Here is a 20925-nt window from a genome sequence, read left to right as displayed (position 1 = left end):
TTCCCCCAGCTTTTTTTCTGTTGTTGTAAATGTGAATGGTGGCCTTTAGCATTTTAAAATATTTTTTGTCTTGTTTACTTCTTTTTGGTCTGAATCCTACTTTGTTGGATATCAGGAACACAGTCCTTGTTTTCTTTTTCGCTTGGGTTTGCCTGATATAGATCTTCATCTTTTATTATTTAAAATTTTTATATTCAGTACAGTGCCCTTTTTGGTGTACACTCTATGAGGTTTAGCACACAGATGGACTTGAGGCTCCACCTCCACAGGGAGGACACAGGACAGTTCCAGCACGCCACAGAACACCCTTTTTCATCAAACCCTCTTCCACCCCAGGCCCTGGCAATCACTGGTCTCTTCTCTGCCCCTATAGCATTTCCTTTTCTGGAATGTCATATAAATGGATCATATTGTATGTAGCTGATATTTTATTTCCTGGCATTTGTTTGATTATTAGAGACTATTTAACCTGATAGTTGAGACTCCCATTTATTTCACGTTTTATGAAAGAAATTTTTATTCTTTCCTGCAGGATTTTGTCTCCACAATTATCCGTTTATTCGACAGCCCTTCAACTTCCATTAGAGCAAAAGCCTTCCTGGTTCTTTTGTATATTTTGATTCATAACCGTGAGATGTTGCTACTCAGTTGCCAAGCAAGGTATGATATTTTCTTATGGTTTCATTAAAAACTTCAATTTGGTTCCTCTTTTATTAATGTTTTTAAAATACCTTTTTTTTTTTTAATTAGAGAAGTAGGTTTATAGAAGAATCATGAAGAAAATACAGAATTCCCATATAACCCCCTATACATGCAGGGTTCCTTATTAACAACACCTTGCATTGTGTGGTACCTTTGTTACAGTTGATGAAATGATATTATTATAATTATAGTAGTAACTGTAGTCCATAGTTTACTTTAAAGTTCCACTGTGTTGTACAGTCCTGTGTTGTTGGTTTTTTTAAATTTTTATTTTAGTAACACATATATGACCTAAAATTTCCTCTTTAAACCACATTCAAATATATATAATTGTCTTTCATAGGGCATTTCTTGGCTTCTTGTGTACCTGATCTTTAACATTTTTTTTTCTAGGTTTTCAGAGGTTTAATATTTTACTGGAACCTCAGAAATCTCTGAAACTGACGCAGGACAGGCAATCCAGGGAAGGGTGCTAAACTTGGTCCTGGTTTCTCGTGACAGTGGTTTGCTCGCGCTTTCCCTTGTTGTGGAGACTATGGAATGAGTTGCTGAAGGCTGGGAAGGGGCAGCCTGGTGGAGTAGAGGAAGGAGTAGGGCAAGACTTAGGAGGCCGTGCCCTGGTCCTGACTGGGAAGATCCTGCACTCTCTCTGGGTTTCAACTCTTTCCTCTTACAGGAGAAGCTGTGCTAGATGCCCCCTAAGCTCTCCATTCTCTGATGCTTTTTGATTAACATTTTCTCAACTGTCAGGTCCATGCCCCATGCACCACTGAAGCTCAGCTGATCCCTGAAAGTCTGGTTTTATGTCTCTTTCCAGATCCTGTTATGTACTTGTAGAATATATTTTTTAAATTTTTAAATTATTTTTTTAAAGATTTATTTATTTATTTCTCTCCCCTTCCCCCCACCACCCCGGTTGTCTGTTCTCTGTGTCTATTTGCGTCTATTTGCTGTGTCTTCTTTGTCCGCCAGTGTTGTCAGTGGCACAGGAATCTGTGTTTCTTTTTGTTGGGTCATCTTGCTGTGTCAGCTCTCCATGTGTGCGGCGTCATTCCTGGGTGTGCTGCACTTTCTTTTGCACTGGGCGGCACCTCTTACGGGGCACTCCTTGTGCGTGGGGCTCCCCTACACGGGGTACACCCCAGCGTGGCAGGGCACTCCTTGCGTGCATCAGCACTGCACATGGGCCAGCTCCACACGGGTCAAGGAGGCCCGGGGTTTGAACTGCACACCTCCCATGTGGAAGACGGACGCCCTAACCACTGGGCCAAGTCCGCCACCATGTACTTGTAGAATATTGAGCAGAGCTGGAAGTGCTGGATTGTTCTAGATTAGAGGTTGACAGACTTTTTTCTGTAAATGGACAGACAGTAAATATTTTAGGCTTCAAGTCAAAAGGCAGAATTGAAGATATTATTATGTATATAACAAGAGAGTGGACAAATTTCTACAGGTTTTTAAATTGACAAAGTTGAAAATGTAATAATAAAAATTGAACACAGATATAATAAGAATGGAATTCTTTTTTGGGGAGGATAACATTTTGCTTTATTGGGCCTCAAAGTTAGGGTCTGCTTCATAAATTTATTGCAAATGTTCATCTGTTAATGCTTATCTATTCTGAGATTTTTCATATTTTCCTCTTTGAAAATGTCTGTTCACACACAATAAATACTGTCAACTACCAATATCTGTCCACCCATCAGCATATGATTTTAATTGTGCATATTCACTGGTTGGTAGTGATTTGTGGAATTCTATTGGATTCTCCTCTTAATATTTGCCTTTTAGTACACCATTACATTACAGCTGAACCACCTCCCACTGAAGGGCAGATAGATGCTCTGAGCCTTGCTTTCTTGTCTCTTGGGGATCACTGGCCTTTATTGTTTTGTGTTTAGTGTCTTGAAAATCACTGTCATATATTCTTGTCACTTTTTTGGTTGTGTTAGATGGAAGGGTGAATCTTCTCCCTGTTAGTTCATTTTGGCTGGAACTGAAAGTCACTCTATTTAATTTTCGTAGCCTTGCCACTGGCTCTGCTGCTTCTAATCTCTTTTTGTGTCTACTGCCCATTTTCAGGAGGATAGCTGAAGTAGTTTTTCAGCGGCTGTTCTTCCATCATTTCTTACCCTCACAGTCTGGTCTCAGTATTGCAACTGGAGCCTCTTACACAGTGTGAACCAGCATTTGTTTCTTCCCTGCATAGACTGCTCTCATGATGTCCTTGCCGTGGCTTCTCCTGACCTGCCTGCCTTGGCCCCTGCCCACCTCCGCGTCCTTGCCCTTGACGGCTCTCCTCTCTGCTTGGTCCGTGCTCCCCGTCTGCTGCTCTTGAGCACCCCATGCCTGTCCCATGCCCCGGGCTTCTCCCAGCCTGCGATGCTCCTCCCCGAGCTCCTCCCGGGGTGCTGGTCCCTGGCAATGACGCGTTAGCTCTTCTGAGCACCACTCTGATTCCTTCATCTAAAATAGCCCATAACCCCAGGTACAGATGCCCTCTAACTGGGAACAGCTTCAGAGCAGGGCCTGGAGCCTTTGGTCCTCCATGGCACTCTCTGTGGTTTTGAGTATTTAGTGACTTCATCAGTGTGGGAACATGGTGGTCGGAATGCACGTCCCTGACCCTGACCCTGACTTCCCCTCTGCTCGCTCTCTCAAGCAACACAGTGAGCAGGAGAGTGTAGAGGGGGCTGGAAGGTGAGGCTTAGCCTCCTGGGAGAAAGGAGGGGGGCTCCATTCCTATTACACTGCTGGAGCGGCCAGCAGAACCAGGGCAGAGGTAATGGCCCTGTCGCAAAGCCTGGGTGACTACTGGATCTGGGATTCCACAGGGTCCAACACGCAGCTGCCGGTGCGTCCCCGAAGGACGTCACCCTTGCTTTTGTGGGCTGCTGCTGCTGGGGTGGGCAGCCCAGTTCCCAGGACATCTAGAGCAGCACTGTCCTGGCAGGCCTGTTGCTGCCTCACTTCCTGCACTTGAGAACAGCTCCCTCTCATTGGGTGCCACTTTGCCACAGTCAGGCCAGACCACATGCTGAGAGGTGACAGAGTCAGGTTCAGGCAGAGATATAGCCCATTGAGGGGGAGACAGCATTCAAAGGAGGAAGAACAAAAATATCATGCACTGTTCCCAAAGCAGAACTGATGAAGAGACAGAAAAGAACTTTTACAATCGAGCAAAGAAAACCCTTACGGAGAGGTAATTAAATTTTTAAAAATTGTTTTTTTAGTGTTTTTTTAGATATGAGGATTTTTTTAAAACTCAGTGGTATTCCTAATAAAACTGAAAGCAGTCTCTGGAGGAAGACATGAGTGCTTTGCAAGGCAGTATGGAAGCAGCGTTGAGCCACGTAGAGCTAGAGTACAAAGACATGGAAAACAGGTTTAAACAATAAGAAAGGTAGTGTAGGCCCTGGAGTCCTCATGTGCAAAATGCCATGAATTCTAGGAGGTGGAAAGGAACAGATGAAGAAGAATTTATAATTGAAGAACTAATAGTCATCTTCTTGAGGAATAAAAATGTGGTTATAGCTGCTTTCTCCCAATACTGTACTAAAATGAGAGTAAAGGAATTAAAAAGGCACAAAAGCACAGGGGCAGAGAGAAAGGGACAGATGGCTAAGCAGATGGGCTTGGTCACTGGTCCTTGTATTTTGGATGCTGAAAAGGTGAGAGATGAATATTTACTAACTTAGTCCAGTGGATAAACCCCTCATCATCTGCAAGGGGAAAGGCCTGTAGTTCTGCAGAACAGAACTCTGGAAAGTTTGGGAATCAGGGATACAAGGTATCCTGAAGCAGTGGGTTGAGGGAGGTGGGACTCAAAAGGAGGAGAACGGAGGGAAATCTGCAGGTTGAGGTTTTGTCCCCCACCCCCTTCCCTGAACGTCCAGGATCGTCCTCCTCTTCTGCGGGACCAGGAGACTTGGAACGGGCCAAGGAGTATGAGGGAGTTTTCTACACTCTTCTTTCTTCCTATTTTTGTTTCTATTTGGAAATTTTCATAATAAAAAGTTAATAAAGTCTTTAGTGATACAATTTAAAATGTTTGGAGGAAAATTTGCTGCTATAAATGTTTTTATTACTAAAAATAAATGGACTGAAAACATTAAATAATCAATTTAAGAATCTTGGACCAGAAAGAAAGGAAAAATACATTCCTTTCATAAAGTATAAAATCCAATACATATACATATAAGATGTATTAACATGGCTCATTGAGGAATAAGAAGAGACATAAAAGCGTTCACCAATAGGAATGAAAAAGCTGATATAAATACCAGTATGGAAAAAAAATTAAAAGATTTGAGAGATTATTATGTGTAACTTTATGCAGTAGTTTTTTAAATAGACAAAAAGATATTTCCTAGGAAAATATGAATTACCAAAATTGAGTAAAGAATTATAAAACCAGAATAGATTTTAAAAAATGGGAGAAATTTGACAGCAAAATTATGAAAAAATATTTGACAGTAAAATGAATATTAGCAAATTAAATCCAATAGCACATTCTATGAATAATAAATGAGAAATACCAAAGTGGTTCAACACTAAGAAATCCATCAAAATCAAATTATAGAAGAAAAACTTATCTCAGTAGATATGAGGATGTTGTTAAAACTCAGTGGTATTCCTAATAAAAACATCTTCCTAAATTTGGCAACCAATTCATAGAAAAGTGAACAAGGTATCTGAACATGAAGACAGAAGGATTGTCAGTCACAAATCATGATATAAAAAGAGTCTTAATATCATTAATAGATAAAGGACATTTTGGTTAAATTTCAAATAATGAAATTCAGATTGGGGATTTTATTTTAAGTGAGATAACATCCAGTACTAGCAAAGATGTAGACAAAATTACCTAAATTTTTTTGTTTATTAAATATTTTATAATCTTAAACTGGTATAAAACATGACCGTTCCACATTAATAGATTCATTGGGTTTTTAAAATCAATATTTTATTTTCACAATTTGACAATAAAGTGTAAATAAAACCAAGATAAATGCTGTTTTTAGAGAACAGTTGTTTTGTGTTTGAGGGCTTTGAGAATATAAATCACTGAGGCTTACATTATTTATTTTAAATTATTCTTTATCATCAAATTTCACCCCTTTAGTTTTTAAATTAAGCTTTTAAATTTGAGATAATTGTGGATTCATATGCAGCTGTAAGAAATAATACAGAGAGATGCCTTGTACCCTGTACCCAGTTTCCCCAGTAACATCTTACAGAGGTGCAGTGCAATGACAGAACCCGGAGAGCGACAGGGACGCTGTCAAGCACCAGGACTTTCCATCCCTGAAGGGCCCCTGATGCTGCCCTTATCGTCACACCCACCTCCTCCGCTTTCCCTGCCCCACCCTTCACCTCTGACAAGCACTAGTCTGTTCTGTGTTTCTCTCATATTGTCATCAGGAATGTTGTGTGTGACCTTTCGAGACTGGCTTTTTTTTTTCTCACGCAGAATGCCCTTGAATTCATTCCAGGTGTATCAGTAGCCTGTTCCTTTAATTCTGGGTGGTGTTCCATTGTAGGGATGTAGCACAGTTTACACCACTCACACCTTGAAGGGCATCTGGCTGGTTTCCAGGTCATGAACATTCATGTACAGGTTTTTGTGTTGACTTCAATCTTTATTTCTCTGGGGTAAATGCCCAGGCGTGCAGTTGCTGGGTTCTGTGGGAAATGCTTGTTTGTGGCAAGTTTTCTAAGAAACTGTTAAACTTTTCCAGAATGGTGGCACTATTTTACGTTTCTACTAGCAATGTATAGGTGATCCAGTTTCTCTACAGCCTTGGCAGCATATTTTAATTTTAGTCATTCAAATAAGTGTGTACTGATAACTGATTGTGGTTTAAACTAGCTTAAACTAGCATTTCCCTAATTGCCGATGATATTTAACACCTTTTCATGTACTTATTTTCCTTCTGTGTATCTGCTTCAGTGAAATGTCTCCTCATGTCTTTCACTTAGTTTTGGATTGCTGGGTTTTTTTATGGTTGAGTTTTGAGAGTGTTTTTTTTTTTTTTTTTTTTTTTTTTTACTATGCTATATACATGAATCCATCGTTTGGATATGTGGTTTGCAAACACTTTTCTATTAGTCTGTAGCTTTTCTGTTATCCTCTTGACAGGGTCTTTTGCAGAGCAAACATTTTTAATTTTGATGAATCCACTTATCAGGTTTTCCTTTAAATGAAATATATTTTTTATATCAAATCTAAGAATTCTTTGCCTAGCCTTTAGATCCCAATGTTTTAAAAAATATATATAATTTTACACTTTACAGTGAACTTTGTGGTCCATTTTGTTATTTTCTTTAGCTGCTCCACTTAAATATAATTGCCTTATATATATCTTCTGTTTGTCTCAGTCATCAAATGTGATTTAATAAATTTGTGAGAAGTAGGTTAGATTACTGTATTTACCCCCGTTTTTACCAATTCTTTTGTCCTTTACTTTTTTTGATATTCCTAGCCTTCCGTTACCATTTCCTTTCTGTTCAGGGATTTTTCTTTAGCCATTCTTTAAGAGTAGCTTTGCTAACACGAAATTTTGTTAGTTTTCTTTCATTTGAGGAACATTTAGTTTCCCTTCATTCCTGAATTCTGTTTTCAGTGGAATTAAAATTTGCAACTGTAAGTCCTTAAAAATGCTGTGCCTCTTTCTTCTGGCCTCCATGGTTTCATCTGAGAAATCACCTGTGATTACTTTTAAGTAACATATCATTTCTCTCTGACTTCATTGAAGGTTTATTTCTTTGCCTTTAGTTTTCAGAAACTTGTTATAAATCTTGGTAAGTTATGAATCTTGGCGAAGTGCCAGCTAGCCCCATTTCCCCCACTCCTTGTTTCGCATCATTGATGCTGAGTAGGGATGGAGGCTCAGGTCTCCATTAGCCCTTTCTGACAGTGGAGGAGGGGGAAGCTGAGTGCCAGCTACTCTTGCCTCACTTCACCTGGTTCCACCTTGTTGATGCTGGTGTGGGTGGAAGCTTAGTTTCCACTGGGTCTTTTTGACACTGGGGGGAGGTATTAAAGCCTGATGGTAACTCTCACCTAGCTTTGCCTCATTAAGCCTTGTTGATAGGTGAGGTTGGAGGTCAGGCTCATCACTGAGCTCCCAACACTACGCTGGTGTGGGTTTTGGAGAACCATCTGTGTTTGCCAGTGGGGGAATGGAAGACCAGCTTCCCAGTCTAACCCATCTACACTGCTCCGCTGCAGTAGTTGCAGAGCAGCCTGGTTTTACCGGTGAAGGACCTGCCCAGTCTCAGGGACACGACCCCTTCAGGAGAATCAGCTAACTGTCATCTGCTTCCACAGAAGGGGATGGAAGATTAGCCTCCCACACCATGCTCACACTCACTCCCAGTGGGGGAAATGGAGCACACCACATGTTTTCCTGGGCCTGAGATGCTTGTGGGGTGGGAGATCAACTCCCTGCTTGGACCTGCTGAAACTGGAAGAGAGTGGAAAGAGGTACGTGTGTGTTTTCTGTTGGTATTTGGCCGATGTGAAGCAGGTTTTCTGTGGTTAGGCCACCCTTTCGCCCATCCTTTGGTTAGAGGGAACAGGCTTTTCTTGGAGCTGTTTCTGGCAGTTCTGGGCTGGAGCCTTCTGCAACATTGTGTTTGGGATTTATGACAGGCAGTAAGGAAACTGATGAGACTCATGCCTGTGTCGTCCTCCAGGTCCTGAGGTCCTTAGACAGTCTGCTGCCTCATTCCTAGGCTTTTGTTTGTATGTATTTTTTGTTTGTTGTATTGTGTCCAGCGTATTTTGGATGCAAGAGGGAGGACTTGGGAGGAATGGGGCTACTCCATTTTGGCAGAACCAAAGCCCAAAGTTACTTTTAAACATTGCTAATGTGAATGAGTTGCTGTAACTTTTTGGACAGTAAGTTGGAAACATCTTTTGCTATGAATACCACCTGATGCTTTTATTCTATCAGCCCTGCATTTGATGTTTAGCTACCAGAAATAAAAATATTAATTGATCAGAATATGTGAAGCTATCCAATGTATTGTTTCTAGTGGCCGAGAACTGGAAATACAGTCAATCTCCATTGCTATGGAAATGCTTGAATAAATGACTATATAGGTATAATGTAAATAAGTGATTCATTTGATTAATCTGGAAAGGTGTTCCTTATTTGCAGATAATTGAAAAGAGTATTTATGATATGTTTATGAAGCAACAAATGAGAATGAGAAAACTATCCTATTTGTGTATTTGGTAAATAGATGGGAATGGAAGGGTAATACTAAATTTATTTTCAGAGGAGAGTGGGGTAGGGAGATTATTTGTACTGTCTTCATTTTTTATTTTTAGCCATGTTGTAATAAGTATGTTTCACTCCTATAATTAAAAAATAAACTAATGTCGTTAAAAAAAAAACTGAAAAATCTTAGTAAGTACCAGTTGTTTTGGAAGGATTAAGGAGATCCTTATGGCTTTCAAAGCTCAAATTTTCTTAGACTTTATAGATTAAATTTAGATTATAAACTGCTCTCAGAAACAAATAGGCAGCCGGTATAGACCATGGAAAATAGGGGGTGTTTGCTCCTTTGTGCTATGCAGCCTGGGTATTCCATTTGTGATAAACTGCTCCTAGCATGTGTAAAAAAATGCCAAGGTAGAATGTAAAGGTATGCAAAAGAGAGCTAGAGTGAGATTAAAATTCTCTGTGATGACTTAATATGGAAAAGTGTTCTCCCTCCCTTACATGTCCCTTGAAACTCCACTAACTCCTGCAGTTCTGAGCAAATCACAGTGCTGCTATCTGCGCGAGAACTGAAACCTCACATCGAGCAATGCATGATAACCTTTGTTACATTATGTAGATGTTTTTTTCTGCTTACCATCATCACTACTGGCCTTTTATGGATTAAATTTCAATACATTTTCTATGGTGTCAGCCTGCAGATCTATTGAGCATGAGACAGGCAGGGTCAGGTAAAAACGATACGATAATCCCAAATATCCACCTATTTCTCCAAATGTCTTCATATTCGTTTTGAATATGACAGGTGATAAAATAGGACTTTATGTGTCTCTAGATATGATAACCCTTTTAGAGTATGAATTGTCTTATAAGGTCATTGTATAGGTTTGCTGTGAGCCTGAAATGCCAGTGCCTATTGGGCTTTTTTTTTTTTTTGCTAGTTCCCCTCATAGCATTGCTATTAATATGATAATCAGTGGAATAAACAAAATCTTCTTAGATCTTCAAAGTTTTTTTTTTATTTTTTTTAAGAAATATTTACTCTGGATAATTGGTTCAACTGTGTGGGAAAAAATTATTTCATCAGCTTACACTATATAAAAGTTAATTCCAGATGGATTTAAGAATTATATACCAAAAAGAAACTATAAACGGTTGGAAGAAAATATATTTAGATATGGGCCAGGAAAGCTTTTTTGAGTAGAAAAAGCAATGAAGGAAACCATAAAAGGAAATACTGATAGTTTGGTTCTGTGGCAGTCTGAGATTATTTTATGAATCCTCAAAATTGTTTGTAAACTAATCTAGTCCTTGGGCGAAATACCCTTTGATTGCATTAAATTCATCTGAGGTGTCTCTGATTAAAATTACCTGTTACGATTAGGGCTTTTGATTTGATTACATCAGTGGGTGTGACTCCGGTTGAGTCTTTGCCCTCTTGCTAGGTCTGATCAAAATGGACACTCATGCAGACAGACACACAGAAGAGAGCAGTTTCGTTTTTGATCCTGCCATGTAACAGAAAGAGAGGGCTTGATTGGCTAGGGGCAGGGAGAGATGAGCCATTTGCCTAATAGTTTGCAGTTGATCTTGGGAAGAGAGAACAGCTGAGACTGATATAGAAGGGCTGGGAAAGAAACGAGCACTATGCCAGGCGAGAGAGGACTGCAGGATCACTTGAGCATGAAGCCTCAAGAGGCTGGGCCCACATTGCTCAGGAGGAAGAGGACAGCTGGATGGGAAGGAGAGACCAGGCAGAGATTGCTGGCCATCTTGCTTCAACACATGGCAGCTGACTTTGGTGAGAAAGTGCCTCTTATGGTGCCTTGAGTTGGACTTTTTACAGCCTTGGAACTTTACCCCAAAAAATTCCCTTTATAAAAGCCAACAGAGTTCTGGTACTTTGCATTGGCACCCCTTTAGCAGACTTAACACAGTTCCTTAACAGGCCCTTCATGAGCAAGGTGCTAAAGCGAGACCAGACAGATTACCCACCATCTTGTTTCAACACATGGCAGCTGACTTTGGTGAGAAAGTACCTCTTATGGTGCCTTGAGTTGGACTTGGACTTTTTTTACAGCCTTGGAACTGTAAGCTTTTACCCAAATACCCTTTATAAAAGCCAACAGATTTTTGGTACTTTACATCAGCAACCCTTTGGCAGACTAAAACCAGATACTATGAATTAAATATTTTTTATTCCCCTAAAACCATAATTAGCATTTACCTGGTAACAAAACCTGGAGCTTTTTATATCTGATAAAATAGAGTATTAATCTTTGTACTGTGAAGAGATTTGTAAAGATATGAACAGATATTCAGCCTCAGTAATCAACGAAATGCAAATTAAAACAATAAATATACTATTTTCACCCGGCATATTGTCAAATTAACAAAAACTACCACTATCTTATATCCATGGTGCAGATACAGGGATAACTTTTTATCTAGTCCATGAAACTACCTGAGTAACTTTCTTATTGACCCAGGTAACTAGGTGACAGTTACGCTTCCAGTTCAGTGAGATACTTGCTGTATCCTCTGGTGGAAGCTCTCCTTCCTTCCTCCCAAACCAGTAGGCTCAAAGCCGTGGAGACTGGAAGCAGACAACCTATGAGTGGGCTACAAGGTTTAATAGTGAGAGGAGGTCATTCCTACTTCCACCCCTTGACTCCCAGACCTGTGCATTTTGCTTATAAGAAAGTCAATAGCATGTATTGGTTGCAGATTCAAAACATAACTTCATGTTATAAGATAGAATTCAGTTTTATCAGCATGTTGTCTCCCAGGTGGCACCATGATTGAGTTTTCAGTAGGCCATTTATTCCTCCTTTCTGTCAAGCCAGGTGCTTCTGGATGATGAGGTACATGGTACAATCATCATCACATTTCTTAGGCTATTAGTAAATACCTTGATCAGAAACAGTGTTATGCCAGTTACCATGACAGTAAATAAGATGTTTGGTGTTGGTGGTGGTGTTGGCAGAAGCTTACTGGTAAGGAAAGCAAATTGATAGCCAGATTATGTGTCTATTCCAGAGGGGATAGGTTGCTGCTGGCTCCAAAAACCAACTTGGAGGCTGAGGGCTTAGGCTCAGTGTTGGCTTCTCCTGTTGGCTGACTTTGGTATTAGAACGATGTTGCCCTCATCAAATGAGTGAGGAAGTGTTCCCTCCTCTTCACTTTCTTTTGGGAAGAGTTTGAACATGATTGGTGTTAATTCTTCTTGGAATGTTTAGTAAAATTCACCAGCGAAGTCTGGGCTTCTTTTTATGTGGGAGGCTTTTGATGACCAATTCAGTTTTTTCATTCTGCTTTTTCTTGAGTCAGTGTAGGTAGTTTATATATTTCTAGGAATTTTTCCATTTCATCTAGGTTATCTAATTGTTGGCATAGAGTTGTTCATAGAATTTTCTTATCCTTTTCATTTCTAGAGATCAGGAGTATTGTACCTTCTTTCATTTCTGGTATAAGTTGTTAGCACCCTCTCTTTTTTTGTTTGTCTTTTTGTTTGTCTAGCTAAAAGTATGATTTTATTGATCTTTTCAAAGAACCAACCTTTAATTTTGTTGATTCTCTCTATTGTTTTTAATTCTCTATTTATTTATCTCTGCCTTTATCTCATTTCCTTTCTTAAGCTTGCTTTTGGTTTATTTTTCTCCTAGATCCTCTAGTTGTGAGATTAGGTCTACAATCTGAGCTCTTTCTTTTTTTTTTTTTTTAATGTAAACATTTAGAGTTACAAATTTCTCTTTGCTGCACTCCATAAGTTCTGGTATGTTGTGTTTTTGTTTTCATTTGCCTCAAGATATTTTCTGATTTCCCATTTGGTTGCTTTTTTGACTTATTAGTGTTTAAGAGTACATTGTTTAATTTCCACATATTTGTGAATTTTCCATTTCTTCCTCTGTTACTGATTTCTGGCTTCATTTCATTGTGGTCAGAGAAGATACATTATAAGATTTCAATATTTTTTAATTTATTGAGACTTGTTTTGTGACCTAACATATGGTCTATTCTGGGCAATGACCTGTGTGCTCTATTTTTTTTTTTAAAGATTTATTTTTTAAAATTTATTTCTCTTGCCTTCTCTCCCCCCCCCTGGTTGTCTGCTCTCAGTGTCCATTCACTGTTCTTCTGTGTCCGCTTGTATTCTTGTCAGCGGCACTGGGAATCTGTGTCTCTTTTTGTTGTGTCATCTTGCTGCGTCAGCTCTCCGTGTGTGCGGCGCCAATCCTGGGCAGGCTGCACTTTTTTCATGGGCGGCTCTCCTTATGAGGCACACTCCTTGTGTGTGGGGCTCCCCTACGTGGGGCACACCTCTGAGTGGCATGGCACTCCTTGTGCACATCAGTGCTGTGCGTGGGTCAGCTCACCACACAGGTCAGGAGGCCCTAGGTTTGAACCCTGGACCTCCCATGTGGTAGGTGGATGCTCTATCAGTTGAGCCAAATCTCCTTCCCCCTATGTGCCCTAGAGATGCTGCTGTTGGATGAGGCATTATATAAGTCCGTTAGATTAAGTTGGTTTATTGTATCATTACTGAGACTTGTTTTGTGACCTAACATATTGTCAGTTCTGGGGAATGATCTATGTGCTCTAGAGATGCTGTTGTTGGGTGAAGCATTGCATATGTCAAGTAAAGTTGGCTTATAGTATCACTCAAATCTTTTATTTCCTTATTGTTCTTTTGTCTAGATGTTCTATCCATTAATGAAAGTGGTATATTAAAGTCCCTTAACTCTTAATGTAGAACTGTCTATTTCTCCCTTGAAATTAGTCATTATTTGATAAATATATTCTTGGGCTCTGCTGTTAGGTACATATATATTTATAGTTATGTCATCCTGTTGAGTTGACCTCTTTATCAGTAGCAGTTTTTGACTTAAAGTCTATTTTAATTTATTGAGACTTGTTTTGTGACCTAACATGTAGTCTAGTTTATGATACTAGCATAGCTATCTCCTTTCTCTTTTGGTTATAATTTGCATGGTATATATTTTTTTCCATCTTTCACTTTCAACCTAATGTGTCTTTGAATTTTAGGTTAGTTTCTTGTAAACATCCTTTCTGCCAATCTCTGCCTTTGACTGGAGAGTTTAATCCATTTACACTTAAAATAATCTCTGGTAATGTAGGATTTTCTTCTGCCATTTTCATATCATATTTGGTCTTTGTATGTCTTATACTTTTTTTTGGTCCCTCAGTTCTTCTGTTCATGCCTATTTTCATATTTATTGATATTTTTGTATTGTACAGTTCTGAGCCCCTTCTCATTTCTTTCTGTATATCTTTTTCATATATTTTCTTTTGTGGTTATTATGGGGCTAATTTAACATCCTAAATCTATAACAATTATATATCATTGATAATAAGTTAACTGCAATAGCATACCCATACACTGTTCTATATCCCTATGTACCCCTACTTTTTTCTTGTACTTTTTTACACATTATATCTTCGTATATTATAGGCCCCAAACCATGTATTTAGCATTACTTTTAATGAATTTGCATTTTAGAACATGTAAGAAGTAAAAAGTGGTGTTACATACTAAAAAATATAAATAGTAATACTGTCATTTTAATTACTCTTTTGGTTTCCTTTACTGAAGGTCTTTATTTCTTAGTGCCACTTTGATCCACTGTCTGGTGTCCTTTCCATTTACTCTGAAGAAGACTCTTTAGCATTGCTTGTAGGGCAGGTCTAGTGGTGATGAACTCCCTTACCTTAGCTTTTGTTTATCTTGGGTTTCTTAATCTCTTCCTCATTTTTGAAGGGAAGTCTTGCTGGATATAAAATTCTTGGTTGGCAGTTGTTTTCTTTCAGCATTTTAAGTATTTTATCCCACAGCCTTCTTGCCTCCATGGTTTCTGATGAGAATTAGACACTTTAACTTATTGGGACTCACTTACATATAACATACTGCTTTTCTCTTACAGCTTTCATAATTCTCTCCTTATCCTTGGCATTTGACTGGGAATGGTTCTCTTTGAGCTTACCTTTTTTGGAGCTTTTTGGGCTTCTTCAATGTGCATATTCATTTCTTTTGTTAAATTTGCGAAGATTTCTGCCATTATTTCTTTGAATATTCTTTCTGCCCCTTCCTCTCTTTCTTCTCCATCATGTGTATATTGGTATGCTTACAGGTTTCTTAGGGTCTGCTCATGTTTTCATTCTTTTTTCTTTCTGCTCCTCAGCCTGAATCATTTTGCTTGTCTCATCTTTGAGTTCACTAATTCATTTTTCCACTAGTTCCAATCTCTCTTTAAAAATGCTAAGGAATTTTTCATTTTGGATATTGTGGTCTTAAACACATACTTCTATTTGTTTCCTTTTTAAAATTTCTATCTACTTATTAAGATTCTCATATTGTTCATTCACCATTTTCCCCGACCTCTCTGTGATTACCTTTATTTCCTTGATTAAATGGAGGATCATCTTTTTAAAGTCTTTGATATGCCCAAAGTCTTGTTTTCGTCTCTGATGGTTTCTGTATTTTTATCTTGTTCCTTTGTATGGGCAAATATAAAGTGCAGAGTACTCATTCTTTTCTGAGACTGTGTCTTGTCCTACACTTGCATTTGCCCATTGCCTTAGTATTTCCACCATTTATAAGATTTCTAATACCTCCTCTACTCTCTTTGAAATAGACTTTCTCACCCTCCAGGATGCTCTGTTATATGTCATAAAGCAAGTAATCCTTTGCCCCTGGCCACTTTGACTTAATTGTTTATTATTCTGCTTTAGCTGTCTGCAAACTGCTGCTGCCTATCGGGCAAGTTTTGGGAAGTCGAGCCTGAGAAAAGTTTCCTGATTCTGTCTTTTAGGCTGCCACCTGATCTATGGGCACTGACATTCAGGCATGTATATGCATAAGGGTTACTCTGCTTCCCCTGGAGCTGGGCCAGGGACCCACAACGGAAGCTCAGGCTGGTTCCACACTTGACTGTGGTGGCAGGGGTGGGTGGGTGGGGGAGGTGTTATTTGGAGAGGGCAGCAAGAGCATCATGAGCTTCTACCAGTTTTTAAAGGTTTGTTTTCTTGGCTTGGCACTTGCCCAGTTACTGTGACCCTTTAACTGTTTTCTAGAACTCTGATTAAGATGTTTCTGCCAGTTTTTGTTAGTTTTTCAAAGTTTCCGTGGAGGAACAGCATCTGGAGCATCTTATGTTGCTATCTTGGTTGACTGGAAGCCCATGGATCATTCTTAATGTGGATTAAGGGATAGGAGGCGATGATGAGAAGTATGTGTTGAAAGAATCTGAGCCACCTACCCATGCAGCTTACTAGTCTTTTCTGGACCTGCTCAAGCTCAAAGTCATATGCCATTTCCACTTGTTGAGGGCTTACTGCTGTGTATGTCCAACCCATGTGCTTAGTCAGATTTATAATAGGTAATTCAGATCACATGGTCATTTGTCATATAGTGATGTGTTCAGTCTCTTATCAGGAGTTCATACTCAAATGAGGAATAGTAATGCTCAGAAGAGTATTCTCTAAAATCCTAAAGATTCGTATTGATTCCCTTGTTGATAAGTCTCTGAGGCTACATAACCTCATTTATTTGCCATAGACACTCACCATGTCCCTAGTATGCTGGGCCATAATCTGTAAGTGGCAGAGCAGCTAACACTGCAGCTGGGATTTTCTGCAGAGTTTTCATGCACTCTGACTCCATTCTAAACTAACAGCATTTTGGGTTCTTCAGAAAATGAGTTGAGTCAGGGGCACATTCAAGGATGGTCTGCATTACCTTCCCCAAAAGCCCGCCAAACATTGTGCCTGTTCTTTGGTAGAAGTTAGTAGAAGGTGCCACACTCTTTGATTTGAAGGGATGTTCTGACATGCTCTAGATCAGTGAACCTGGAAACTTCATTTAGGTCAGGGATTCTTAAGGGGTCTGTGAGCTTGAATTGAAAACCAAAAAAACATTATTCTTGTGGGGACATGTTGGTACAGGTGTGATATATTTATTAAATAATACATAGTACATTGTGGACTTCCTAAGTGTTCCCTGGTTTTCACCTGACTGGCAAAGGGGTCCATGGAACAAAAAAGGTTAAGAGCCCCTGATTTATTAGGTGGTGGGCTCCTGTACTTTTATGGGGTTTATCTATCTTTCATATGTCTTACTAAGACATCTAAAGTACCTGCTGCTAACTGCTGCTCAGGTCCAATCAGCCTAATGCCATCAGTATAGTGTGCAAGTGCGATATTTGGTGGGAGATCAAAATGATAAAACTCTTTACAGACTTTTTTATGGCATAGAGAATGAGAGTTGGCATAGCTCCAAGGCAAGGCAGTAAAAGTGTGCTGTCGACTTTTAAAAATAAAATTCAATCTGATGGTCCTTCCAAACTGATACAGGTCAGCAGGTCAGTAGCAACTAAAATACCAGGGGCTGTGATGATTTACTACAGAAGAGATACCACATCTTAAATGGCACTTGCAACTAGAATCAGAATCTGATTGCATTCTGGATAATCCACAGTCAATTTCAAGATTTTGCACAGGCCAAATAGACACGGTAAATGGAGATGTAATAGATATCAGAACCCTTGCATCTTTTAAGTTTTTGTTTCTAATACTAATTTCTGTGATTTTCCCAGGGATGTTGAATTGCTTTTCATTTACTCTCTTGGCAGAGAACAGGCATTCCAGGAGCTTCCTCTTGTCCTTTCTTACCCTAATGTGCTTTACTTTATAGGTCAGAGAGCCAATATGTGGATTTGGCTAGTTGCTGTTTATGTCTGTTCCAATTTTACACTTAGGATCTGAAGAAATAATTACAGAATAGGTGCCTAGATATGCTTGGACCATTGTGCCTTGAATTTGGACAAAAACGCTATCACTTGATCATCATAAGCTGAGAGACAATAACTTTAATGACAAACATAGATCTTGAATTAGATAATGAATTTGCTGAGGATTTTGGTGGGGAGAAGGAACAGAGAAAGTATTCATCATATATTTAAAGTACGGTTTGTTCCTGGGTAGAGGGGAAAACAAGTAAAAGATTGTGCAATAGATAGTTAAAAATGGGCTTCAAGTGGAGGGAAACAAAGAAAAGTATGATGTTTTGATTCTCTGGAAATAGCATATGGCCACAGCAAGGAACTGGCTGTGAAGTTATCCAGTGTGAATCCAGATGAGAAGGATGTCCAGTATGTATTTTATTCCAGTAGCTTGCTGTGCATGGAACATCTGCAATAGAAAGAGACAATGGAGTAGTCTGTTGATGGACACATTGAACTTGGTGGAACATCAAGGGTGCAAGATTTTCTCAGGGGCTAGGATTGTGGGGGAGGGAGAAGTGATGGTATCTTCAAGGAGGAGCCAGTATTTAGTCTAAACAAGTAGTGTGTCTTAGTTTTCCAGGTCTGTTATAATTAAGTACTACAAATTGGTTGGTTCAAAAACAGGAATTTGTTGTCTCACAGTTGTGGAGGCTAGAAGTTAAAAATCAAGGTATCTGCAGGATTAATGCTCTCGTGGTGGCCTGCTGGCTTCCATAACTCAGTTTCTGTCACTGTCACAAAGCTGCATCTCTCCCCATCTTTCTCCTTCTCTCGTCACCTCTGTCCAGGTTTCCTCTGCTTATAAGGATCCAGCCTTATTCACTTACGGTCCATCTGGATTTGGTTTGGTTTCCCTTGACTAGGAACATCTTCAAAGTTCCTGTTTACAAATGAGTTCAAAGTATCACCTTCCTGTGGCAGTTTGAGATTATGAATCCCCAAAAAAAGATTATAAACTATTCCTCTGGGTGTGATACCCTTTGATTACATTAAATTCAGTCAAGGGACCTTTGATTAGATCACTTGTTTTGCTGTAGGACTTTTTATTGGACTAAATTAGTGATTTGTGACTCTGGTTGAGTCTCTGCCCCCTTTGCTGGGTCTGATATAAATGAATTCACATAGACAGAAGAGTAAAAAGAAAGCCAGCTTATTTGAGTCTGCCATGTGAGAGAAAAGACTCTAGTTTTACCATGTGAGAAAAAAAACCCTCCAGTTTTGCCCACAGCTGAGCTGCAATGACAGAAGCCCTAAGAGACAAGCCAGGAGAGAGAGAACTACAGGATTACTTAACATGGAGCCCCAAGAGGATGGCCCACAGAGCAGCTCAAGAGGAGACCAGCCCTGCTATTTGCCTTGTAGCTTACCCGTGAACTTGGGAAGAGAGGCAGCCCTAAGAGAGAAGCCCTATTCCAGTTTGCAGCTGAAATTAGGAAGAAAGCAGAGCAGCTGAGCCACAGAGAGGAAGCCCAGAGGGGGGGGTGAGACCAGGCAGAGGGTGGTGGCCATCTTGCCTCAGCATGTGGCAGTTCACTTTGGTGAGAAAACACCTCTTATGGTGCCTTGAGTTGGACTTTTCACAGCCTTGGAACTGTAAGCTTTTACCCCAAATAAACCCCCTTTATAAAAGCCAACACATTTCTGGTACTTTGGCTAACTAGCCAACTTAAATGCCTCTCAAATTAAAAAAGGCCCACCAAACATTGTCCCTCTTCATTGGTGGTATCAGTAGAAGGTGCCACAGATGGGTTCCCATCCACAGGACGGGGTTAGGACTTGAATCTGATTGTGGGGTGAAGAGTCAGTCCATAACGGTGTGTGAACTCTCCATCTCTAAAATCCATATTCTGGACTTTTCCCAAGGAGTTTTCCATATTCTTCTCAATGGCATCCTTCTCTCAGTAATAGACATTGAAATTGTCTTCTACCCACACCCTTTGCAGGCAGTCAGCTCTTGTGTTCTCTTTTGTTCCTTTTGGGTTTCTCCTCTTTACCTGCATACTTGTAATACCTAATTCCCTGACTGGCTTCTTCTCTCACGCATTTTCCATGTCACTAGGAGATTGTTGTTTCTCACATGGCCCTTTCCATCAAGTTATTCCCCTGCTTAAAAAATCTCCCCTTCCTTCAGTCTTCCTCAGATCCTCTTTTTTAATTAGCATGGCTTTTACACCAGGTTTGCTGGTACTCTATTTTTTTTTAATGTTCACAGGGTTGAGAAACGCACTTCCTTTTATCACCCCTGTAGTCTACTTCATCTTAGATAATTCCAGAACATTCTCTCTTCAGTTGCGTCTAATTTGCTCTTAACCCTATCCATTGAGTTCTTTCTTTCAGTTATTGTTATTTTAGTTCTAGAATATCCTTTTGGTTCTTTTTATAGTTTTAGCTCTCTACAAATTCTCTTTCTGTTTCCTTGAATATATTAAGCACAGTTATTTTAAAGTCTGTATCTGCAAATTCTATTGTCTGAGTTTCTTGTGAATATTTATTGCTTGACGTGATTTTTTAAAAAAAAATTGTATCTTACCTCTTCATGTGCCTGATTACTTTCACTTGAGTGTTAGACTTTATATACGAAAAACTGGAGTGATATTTTGAGGTCTAGGGTTATATTTCTCCAGACAGGATTTAAATTTGCTTCTGGAAGGCAGCTAGGGGTAGTGATAAACCTGGATCACCTCAGTCCACTCAGGGATTGAGATGACTCACAAATGGGCTTCTCTGAACAAATGTAGGTTAATACTACAAAATTTTAATATCAAATAAAAAAGGTATACTAAGTGAAGGAGACCAGACATAGTACTACATATTGTATGATTCCATTTATATAAAATGTAAATATAAATCAATTTATAAAGATGAAATTAGATTAGTGGTTATGTAGGGCTAGGGAAGGGATGCTTAGGGGTGTGGGGTCTTTTTGGAGTAATGAAATTGTTCTAAAAATTTTGAGATGATGAATATACCACATTGTGATTCTACTGAAAGCCATTGATTATATACTTTGAATAGATCATATGGTATGTGATTATATCTCAATAAAACTGCTTAATAAATAATTGTGCAAGAATAGCCAGAAATAGGGAAACGGACTTGGCCCAGTGGTTAGGGCGTCCGTCTACCACATGGGAGGTCCGCGGTTCAAACCCCGGGCCTCCTTGACCTGTGTGGAGCTGACCCATGCG

At 39.5% G+C, this 20925-nt stretch overlaps 1 protein-coding gene across 19 annotated transcripts in view; it reads left to right on the top strand.

Annotated features, from left to right (window-relative positions):
* Positions 1–20925, top strand: part of ULK4 (unc-51 like kinase 4) — a 659217-nt gene that overhangs the window by 209994 nt on the left and 428298 nt on the right. For 12 of the 19 annotated variants that reach the window (XM_058288214.2, XM_058288209.2, XM_058288215.2 and 9 more), the window contains one exon: positions 533–660. In XM_058288214.2, the coding sequence (XP_058144197.1) occupies positions 533–660 (128 nt within the window). Of the gene's footprint in view, positions 1–532; positions 661–8035; positions 8192–20925 lie in introns of all 19 variants that reach the window. The other 7 variants (XM_058288208.2, XM_071211993.1, XM_071211994.1 and 4 more) reach the window with 1 other exon arrangement.

The sequence above is a fragment of the Dasypus novemcinctus genome, chromosome 26, assembly GCF_030445035.2.
Source record: "Dasypus novemcinctus isolate mDasNov1 chromosome 26, mDasNov1.1.hap2, whole genome shotgun sequence".
NCBI classification, from domain to species: Eukaryota; Metazoa; Chordata; class Mammalia; order Cingulata; family Dasypodidae; genus Dasypus; species Dasypus novemcinctus.
This window is presented reverse-complemented; position numbering and strand designations above follow the sequence as displayed.